The sequence below is a fragment of the Desmodus rotundus genome, chromosome 8 (assembly GCF_022682495.2).
Source record: "Desmodus rotundus isolate HL8 chromosome 8, HLdesRot8A.1, whole genome shotgun sequence".
Lineage (NCBI taxonomy): Eukaryota > Metazoa > Chordata > Mammalia > Chiroptera > Phyllostomidae > Desmodus > Desmodus rotundus.
Genome location: NC_071394.1, coordinates 31,021,322 through 31,030,830, shown reverse-complemented (window position 1 = coordinate 31,030,830; position 9,509 = coordinate 31,021,322). Strand labels below are relative to the sequence as shown.

General features: G+C 40.4%; 1 protein-coding gene across 7 annotated transcripts in view; it reads left to right on the top strand.

Moving 5' to 3' along the window:
* Positions 1 to 350: 350 nt before the first annotated feature.
* The window catches only part of NDUFAF6 (NADH:ubiquinone oxidoreductase complex assembly factor 6), a 31,140-nt gene continuing 21,981 nt past the window's right edge, over positions 351 to 9,509 (top strand). For 2 of the 7 annotated variants that reach the window (XM_053929878.1, XM_053929877.1), the window contains exons 1-3: positions 1,486 to 1,692; positions 6,930 to 7,029; positions 9,032 to 9,154. In XM_053929878.1, coding sequence (XP_053785853.1) covers positions 1,496 to 1,692; positions 6,930 to 7,029; positions 9,032 to 9,154 — 420 coding nt within the window. In that variant the 5' untranslated portion in view covers positions 1,486 to 1,495. Of the gene's footprint in view, positions 410 to 1,485; positions 1,723 to 6,929; positions 7,034 to 7,584; positions 7,784 to 9,031; positions 9,155 to 9,509 lie in introns of those variants that run through there. The other 5 variants (XM_024572207.3, XM_053929882.1, XM_045181473.2 and 2 more) reach the window with 4 other exon arrangements.

Here is a 9,509-nt window from a genome sequence, read left to right as displayed (position 1 = left end):
ACTCAAAATATCCAAATCAATAAAGTTATTGGTGAAAATGAAAAATGTGTTTTTTATTTTATGGAAAAAACCATGCAGACTTTTTGGGCAACCCAATATTAGCAGCAATTATGATTTTTCTCACCAATATAATCATTTGCCACATGCCACATTTTCATATCACATAATAGTTTTACAGATATCTAATCTATTGTTTATGGTCATCACCACTATGAAATCTGAAGTTAGACTCACTGCTAGATCTCATTATTTAATGCTTAAAGCAACACACATATTGCTCTATGCCATGGCACAAACATGGTTAAGGACTCCTTCCTGTCTTAAAGAGAAGGGCACCTGGCCCTTTACCCTTTCACTCTTGCTACTGGCTGGCATGTGGAACCAGTAGTGGGTCATCTCGAACATACAGGTGAGGAAGAGGTACTGATGATTCCAAAGTGTTTCCCGTTGTTGTGAGAAGGGGGACACTGTCCAGGTAAATGAAGAGATTAAGGAGTTAGTTTGATTTGTTTTTTAGGCAGGTGGATTTTGAAATAATGGCAAGATGTCCAGATGGAAAAGTCCAGCTGGGCAGGAGATCAGAATTGGAGATGAAGATGAGTGATTTTTTCTAAATGGAGCAGGTTAAAACTGATATGAAAACACTAGTGTGTGTCTGCCAGAGCTAAAGAACAGAAGCCCAGAGGGAAAAGAACATTATGCAAGAAGCACTGAAGTCCTGCATAGGCTGGAGAGGCAGACTCAGGGAGCAAAACCAAAGCAGGGTGAGCTGGCTGGAGTTCTCAGGCCCAGACAACAGAGTACTCTCTCTTGGGTTTAAGGAGAAACATTAAGCTGGAGTCACAACTGCAAATCGCCAGAGTTGAGACTGAAATGTAAATAGAGGCTATATATCATGGAGGGGCTTTATCCAACCCGTAGTAAAGATTGTCAAACAGGGAAGGGGCATGATCAGATGTATATTTTAGAAATAACCTGTCTGGCTGCAGCATGAACAGTTTGGACAAATGTGGAGGAGGTGTCAGCTGGGATCCAGATGTAGGCAGCTGCTGGCTTGCACCAGGTCAGGTGCAGCAACTGGACTCAACTCTAAAATTTGAGGGGCCTGAGGATAGGAGTATCAAAGGAGACTCACATACTATGTGCGTAAATATTTAAAAGTTACAAAGCTAGTGAACTGTCTAAATATTCTGTATCCTCCTATCTGGGAAAATTGATCTTCAGAAGAACCTGGAAGGGACGGGGAGAGGCTGGCGGGATCGGTTGGATTTACCCTCGGCTTTCCCGCAACTTTCCCGGAACCCAGAGGTTGAGAGCGCTTGGAGGCGACCCCATTGCGGAGAACCACAGCGACCTCTGGCGCTTCTCCAAGCGACGTCCGACGTCCGTGAGCCGCCTTCCCGCTGCTAAGAAAAGCGCCGGGGATTCGGCCGGGGGCGTGGCCTGCCGTGCCCGCGGCCGCCGGCTCCGGCTGGAGGCACGTGACCTCGGTGTCATGGCGGCTCCCACGTTGGGCTCGGCCTGGGGCCCGCTACGCCTCGGGGTACCTGGCTTGTGCCGCCGCCGGTCGCCCCGGGGCCTGTGGGCGCGCGCGCGGCGGCTCCCGGGGTCTGCGAGTTCCGGGCGGAGCGTGGCTGCAGCCAGCGGGTCGGGCGTCTCGGGCACTGACCGCTACTGCGTGGAACTGCTGCGGTGAGCGAGCCCGGCCTGCCCCGGCGAGAGGTTGGGGAGCACCCCGAAGGGCACGGGCGGGCGCGGCGGGACCCGGGAGTTGCGGGTGGCGGGCGAACGGGCCCGCACCTTTCTGGCGTCCCACCGCGTGTGCGCTGCGGTTCGCTCCGGGTGAGGTTGTGCTGGGAGCGAGGGAACAGGAACTTTTTTTACCCGGGTCACGAAATTGTGGCAAAAGCGCCTTCGTCACCTTGCTCAGTCAATCCTTAATTTTTACCCAATTCAGCATTTTGCATGCATAGCTTTTTCAAGTTTAAAAGACGACTAGTATTTAATTTTAATTACAACAGTACCTAACTCAGTTCTTTTCATGTGTCAGGCACTACGCAAAGTAATTTACAACTACAGTTGACCCTGAACTACTACTGGTTTAGGAGGGCTGGTACCACCCTCCCCACTCCCCCCCCCCCCCCCCCCCCCCCGCCGCCCCACAAACCCTTTGAGGATCCCAGTATAACTTTTGACTCCCCCAAAACTTTATTGCTAATAACCCACTGTTGACCGGAAACCTTACCAATAACATGAACAATTGATTACTGTATTTTTACACTAAAGTAATCTAGAGAAAATGTTAAGAAAATCATAAGGAAAACACATTTACAGTATTTATCGAAAAAAACCCCCTGCGAAACCCATACTGCCCAAACCCGTGTTGTTCAAGGGCCAACTGTAATTTACTTAATCTTTATTACAAATTGTGATGGACAAATGTAGACCTCCCACTTGGACTATGAAGATTTAAGAAAGCATTTAGAACAATGCCTGGCATAAAGCGAGGGCAGTGCGAGTGCGTTATTATCTCACTTAATGGACTAGGGAACCGAGGTTTAGAAAAACTAGGGAATTTACCTGAGGTTCACCAGAATAGCCTCAAAGTCAAGGGCTTGATGACAAATTTCTTTGCCCTGGGAACACCAGAAAGCCTGGCACATGGAATCGCTGTTAATCATTTGTGGAAGGAAGTTGGGTGAATCAGGTTCCCTAACACATCTAGGCAGGGGCCTGGGTTGGAATCCAGGACTGACTGCAGAGGCCAATGGCTTAGCATCCCCCTGCCCTTCCGCTGCGCTGGATTCTTAACAGTGGTAAAAATACTCAAAGTGCCTGGGCTCAAGGACTTCTGAAGTGTTCAAATAATTAAACTATCTTGGATTTGATTGGGCTAGTAAGTCCAATTTTTAAAAATTCATTTTAGCAGAGTGTAGCGTAACACAACAAAATTCCCATGTGTTTTGTTTTTAATCACATTTTTAATTGTGTTCCTTCTCACCTTATTTATTGATTACTTATGGGGAAACAAGATAGCAGTAGTGGAAATCAGGGCATTAAGAATTTTAAGTCAAAACTGCCACAAGGCCCTGGCTGGTGTGGCTCAGTGAACTGAGCAGCAGCCTGACATCAAAATGTCAGAGGTTTGATTCCCACCCAGTCAGGCCATGTGCCTGGGTTGCCAGCCAGGTCCCCAGTGGGGGCGTGTGAAAGGCCACCAATCAGTTTCTCTCCCTCTCTTTCTCCCCCCTTTCCCCTCTCTCTAAAAATAAATAAAGAAAATCTTTTTAAGAAACTGTATAAGGTTGTTTATTTTTATATATTTTAAAGTTACTATTCTTTGATGATAAATTTGTTACCAAAAATGAATCATATGTACCATATGATCCACTTGTCCAGTGAAATTTTTCTTTAATAATAATAGTACTGTCCCAACTTTCCTATCCTGATGTGAATAGTCTATAGATATCACATGATACCTTTTCTCAAATACCTATTTACAAATGGCCAGGTCCTTACTCTGTCCATGTTGGTATTTGAGTGGAACAGAGGCCTTTGACTCTAGTGATTTAATTAAAAACCTGGATTTTGCAGGCAGACCTGATCTGAATGTATTATTTCTAGCTCTTTCACTTGTGAAAGTTACTTATTTTAAGATTCAGCTTTTTCCTCATTTGTACATTTCTACTATTCCTTATAGCTTCCGTACAAGGATTAAATGTGATGATGCTGGCACATAACAATGCTGGCACATAACAAGTGCTCAATCAATAGCTTAAAAAATGAAATGTGAAAGGGAGTTGAGAAGTTCTAGCTTCTAATTGTCTGGAATTATTTGTGCAGGGTTGTTTTGGACATGTATCTTAGGCAAGGCCTCCAAATACCAGAAAAGATCCCAGGCCATAACTTCAGGTTAGCCAGCCAGGGTTCCTGGGAAAATCTCAAACCCAATTTACATAGGCTTCTTGGGGTTTGGTTTTGAGGAACTGTTGCCTCAGGCCTTGGGATTGGTGCTGTACTAAGGAGGTGCTAGTGAAAGTGCACCTGTTCTCCACCCTCCTCCATCCTCACGAGGGAACCAGTTCTTCCTTTGCTGCGGTGGCACAGGTCCGTGGAATTAGCACAGCAGTCTTAACATCAGATACGCTGATTTCTCATGTCTGTCTGTCCCTGCTGGACTGAAGTCCATATCTATCTTCAGTGGCTAGCCCAGTGCCTGGCACATAGTAGGCACTGGGTAAATGTTCGAATCAATGAGTGAATGAAAGGCGGGTGGACTTGTTGCTTTGTAAAGCGGTTATAGTATGGCATTTCGTACTATCAGGGACAGTTATTAGGTAACTTGTACCTTGGTTAGCCACTTAGGATATCCTTGGATACCAATAAAGAGTGTTTATAACAATGATCCTGAGTGATGAAGAAATGGTTGAATGATTAGTATATCCTACTTTTACTGTAAGGAAGTAGGCAATATTGTTTAGAAAAATTTCCAATGAAAAGTTAAAAAAATATTAACAGGGCACACGCTTAGCTGTGTACAGTATTTTATTTCCCAAAGTTTATTACAGTTTTATTATGTTTTCATTTCATTTTTTCATTTCCCTTCCCTGTAAGAAACATGAAGGACTTCACATACTGGGTATAGTTAGGAGATAGGAAATAGGAGGTTATCAAGCCTAAGTTTGCAAGTTGGGAAATAGACATGGGAGGTATCATTTATGTCAGTAGGTAAGTTGAACGATAGAAATTAAAATTGTACTTTTGATTCCTATTCAGTGCTTTCCTAGTGTTTCATACTGCCTTCCAAGTGTTCTCAACACTTGAAGATCCCAGACTTGTAACAAAATAAACTTAAAAATACTTCTGTATATTTAAAAGTATAAACTATAGAGCTGTTTTACTCACACTGTCCATTTTTTGTAGTTGAAAGTAGTGAATTTTTTTAGTAGAGCCAAAAGATCTCTTCTTGGTCTATGTGGAAGTTGAGGAAAATTGTAAAGGCAGTGGCTAGAAGGCATTTAATCTCTCTGTTAGGCACAAGACAGAATGTGAACCAGTTGAAAAGGGGGGGTAGACTGTATTGCAGTACCTGAAGTCCATGGAATGAGGCTGTACCCATTTCACAGTGAATACTATTTTATAGGAAATACCATTATAATAAGGTTCCAGCATATTGCTGTGAAAGTAGTCATGTTGATAGGCAGTCTGATAAGTTCTTTATACTCAAATCATCTTAGAATGAATACAGTAAGGACTGTATTTTTAAAACTTATTTTGAAGTAATTTCAAATTTACATAAAATTATGGAAACAGTATACAGAGTTCCAATATACTCTTCACCCAAACTCCCTTATTAACATTCTGAACCATTTGAGAATAAGATGTAGACGTGATGTCCCATTACCTTCCTTATATTTTAGCGTGCATTTCTTAAGACAAAAGGATTCTCTCCCACATAACCACAGTACAGCCATCAAAAGCAGGATGTTAAAGTTGATCCAGTGTTACCATCTAATCCACAGAATCTCTTTGCATTTTGCTGATTAGTCTAGTATGTCTTTCAAACATCTGGGATCATGTGCTACATTTAGTTGTCACATCTCTGTAGTCTTCTCCGATCTGGAACAGTTTCTCAGGCTTTTCTAGCTCCCACAAGTGTGACATTTTTAAAAGAGAACAGACCAGTTACTTCATAGACTCTCTCAGCTTGGGTTTACTTAATGTTTCTTCATGATTTATACATTTTTGGCAGATACTTTATCGAAATGATGCTGTGCTTTACTCAGCAACACATGACACTGATTTACCCAGTTACTGTGGGGTGAAATTTTGTTGGTTGAGCAGATGTCTTTCAGGTTTCTCCCTGGTAAATTTAATAAGAATGTTAATTAGTAAGTAATATATATTTTGTGAGGAGATACTTTGATACTGTGTAAGTATCCCATTTCTATCCAACTTTCACCTGTTTAACATTTCCAGACATTTACTGATTTTTTTTGCTTGAATCATTTATTACTTTGATAGTTATCAAGTGATGATTTTTAAAAATACCATCATGTCTTCTAAATTTATCAGTTTGTGTTATATTGGTTGTTAAGTGTTTCCTTCTCTTCCTATTTATTTATTCTTTCATTTATATTGATATAGGCTCATGGAATCCTGTTATAATCTGTTACTATCATTATTTTTTTGATGCTCAAATTTTTCCAGACTTGGCCAAAGAGAACTCTGTAAGGTCATTTTTTGTGTGTCCTTTTGACAAGCTTCTTCATTCTTTGAACATTTCTTTCTGCTCAAGATGTTTCAGGCTTATTTTGTATTTTCCCTGTCCCAGCTCTGGAGTCAGTTATTCCTCCAAGGATTTCTAGTTTTCTTCAGCGGAGAAAGGTATTTAGAAACCAAGATGTAGGCGTTAGGTGTGTTCACTGATACTGGCGCTGGGGTGGGAGGGGTATCATTGCTTCTATACTCTCACAGCAGAGGCTGCCAGGAAACCTGAGAACAGTGTTTGTGAGTGCAGGTGCATTCACAATGAGCTCGCCCCCACTCCTGTACTGTTTTCTGTCTTTGTGTCTTACTTGTTTATGTATTAAAAACCATGATTGATACTAGTACTTGCTGGAATACTTTCTTGATTTCTACTTTGTTAGCTCATTTGAATTATTACAAAGTGATTCTGAAACAATTAAAATTATAAGTACTATGTAAGTGAAAAAATTGCCATTGATTATTTCTTGTTTTTGACTCATCTGGGACTATGGGTAGATACATTTTTGGTGATTGTAATGAAACAGGTATAGAATATAAGAAGTTTGAGGCCTATTCTGAATTGAAACTTCACTGTTTTCAGATATTCTGGTATTTTTTTGGTGTGCAGTTTAGAAGTCAAAAATAACTGCCTTTTTTTTTTTTTTGCATATTCATTATAGGAAGCGAGATTATGAAGGCTATCTATGCTCCTTGCTGCTTCCTGCAGAATCCAGAAGCTCTGCTTTTGCACTGAGAGCCTTCAATGTGGAACTCGCTCAGGCTGGTATTAAAATACCTTAATTATTTGCAAAAATGCTGATATAATGTGTTTAATGCTGAACAACAAAGAAGTACAGTTGTAATTTCTATGTTAGATGTGTTTGAGGTCTCTGCTGGTGATTTTTTTTCTATTTAGGCTTAACAATTCAATTCCAAAAATAAAACTAGCTAATGAACTTACTGTTTCTGGAAATATGATTGGGGAATTTTTTTCTTTTTCTAAGGATATTATAAAATTATGCAATTAATATTGCACATTTATCTGTTAACTGAATAGGTTTATCAGAACATTACTGTTTATCCTCTCCAACATTTGCATATAGCAGTTTTTTAAAGCATTAAAAAAAATTTTTCAATTACAGTTGGCATAGAATATTATATTAGTTTCAGGTGTACAACATAATGATAGACATTTATATAACTTACAAAGTGATCATCTTGATAAAGGTAGTATTCATCTGACATCATACATGGTTATTATATCATTGACTACATTCCTTATGCTGTGCTTTACATCCCCATGACTATACGTAACTACAAATTTGTCCTTCTTAGTCACCCATCACCCCTAAGTACCCTTTGATGGAAGGAGACAATTTAAGTGTCCATCGGTGGAAGAATGGGTAAAGAAAATGTGATGCGGTGCACGTGTGTGCACATACACACACTTTCTGGAATGTTGCTCAGTCATAGAAAAGGAAATCTGCCGTTTGCAACAACGTGGATAGACCTTGATGGCGTCATACTAAGTGAAGTTAGTCGGACGGAAGTCAGATACCATACGATCTCACTTACATATGGAATCTAAAACGAGACAAAACCAAAAAAAGCCCCCAAACTCATAGATACAGAAACCAGGTTGGTGGTTGCAAGAGGCAGGGGTGGGAGGTGGGTGAAATGGGTGCTCAGAAGGTACAAACTTTGTTATAAATGAGTAAGTCCTGGGGATGCAATGTTCAGCGTGGCGACGATAGTGAATACTTTATTGTATGTTTGAAAGTTAGTTCTAGCACTAAAAAGTTCTCATCACAAGAAAAAAAGTTTGTAACTATGTGTGATGATGTGTTAACTGCACTTATTGTGATGTTTACTTCACAATCTATTCATATATCAAGTCATGTTTTACACCTGAAACTAAGATACTGTTATATGTCAATTATATCTCAGTTTTTAAAAATTTACCCCCTACCTTTAGAATGCATTGGTGATTCTTGCCTGAACCTGACAGGGCCATTCTTAATTAGTGGTGAGTGAGGGTGACTGTGTAATAATCTCTAAATAATTGCTCAGTGAGTAAAGGAATGAGTGTATCTAAAATGCACGTGCGGTAAAGGTTACTTTCTGTGGCGTATAGTTCTGTGGGTTTTGAAAGATGCGTAGAGCCGTGTGTTCAGCACCACAGCCACACAGAACAACTCCAGCCACCAGAACACTCCCTCGCCTCCACCCGTAATCTTCTCATGTCCCTCTGATTCCTGGTTGCTTTGAAGTTCATCTCAGGTAAACTTTTCCATCTGTAAACATTTCAGTATGTAGCTCCAAAAGATAACTCTCTTAAAAAAGTAACCAAAATGTCATAATCATACGTTAAAAATTTAGGAGTAATACCTTAGTGTCACTAAACATGTGAAACTGGGAAAATGTTCAGATTTTCCCAGTTGTCTCTCTTTCTCTTTAAACCAGGATTCGAATAAGGTCCGCATGTTATGGCTGATCTAGTTCTTAAATTTCTTTTAAACAAAATGTTCCCCCTCCTTCTCTTTGTATTTTTCTTGCAGTTGTTTCCTAGAATCTCTCCTATTTTTGAGTAAGCATCAAATAATTGGCAGCTTTTACTTAGGAGACTCATAATGACAACAGTTTAACTTCAAGGGAACGTTGAAACAAATGCATAGAATTAAACTTAGCTTTGGGCTAAATTAATGTGATTATGTGGTCACAGATACTGATTTTTGAGCCTGTAGACAGTGCACTTATTAAAGTTTTTAAACCTTGTTTATAGATTAAGGACCTGGTTTCTGAGAAGACAATCGGACTGATGCGAATGCAGTTCTGGAAGAAGACTGTGGATGACATCTACAGTGACAACCCACCACATCAGCCTGTGGCCATTGAGCTGTGGAAGGTGAAAACATGGCTACTTTTAATTTCTAAGACTTCTGTTTGAGCATACTTTTCGATGCATGCAGTTTGGATAATAATGATGGGCAGTCTATCCTGAAAATATTCTTGGGCTCATATGATGTCCAGATACACATTAGTTAGTTTGGACAGAAGGATTTAAATCACCCATTAGTAATTTGCACATATCTTTGGTGTGTTTCTTTATTAAAGAAAAAAAGGATCTGGTTTCTTTATGTTATAAATCATTTCCCACATACTCGGTTGCAGAGTTTAAACCCTGTACATTTTGAAGCAATGGCAGGTACATTTTCTGTTCTACCTATGAAGGGAGACGTGCTCTCATATTGTCCAGACAC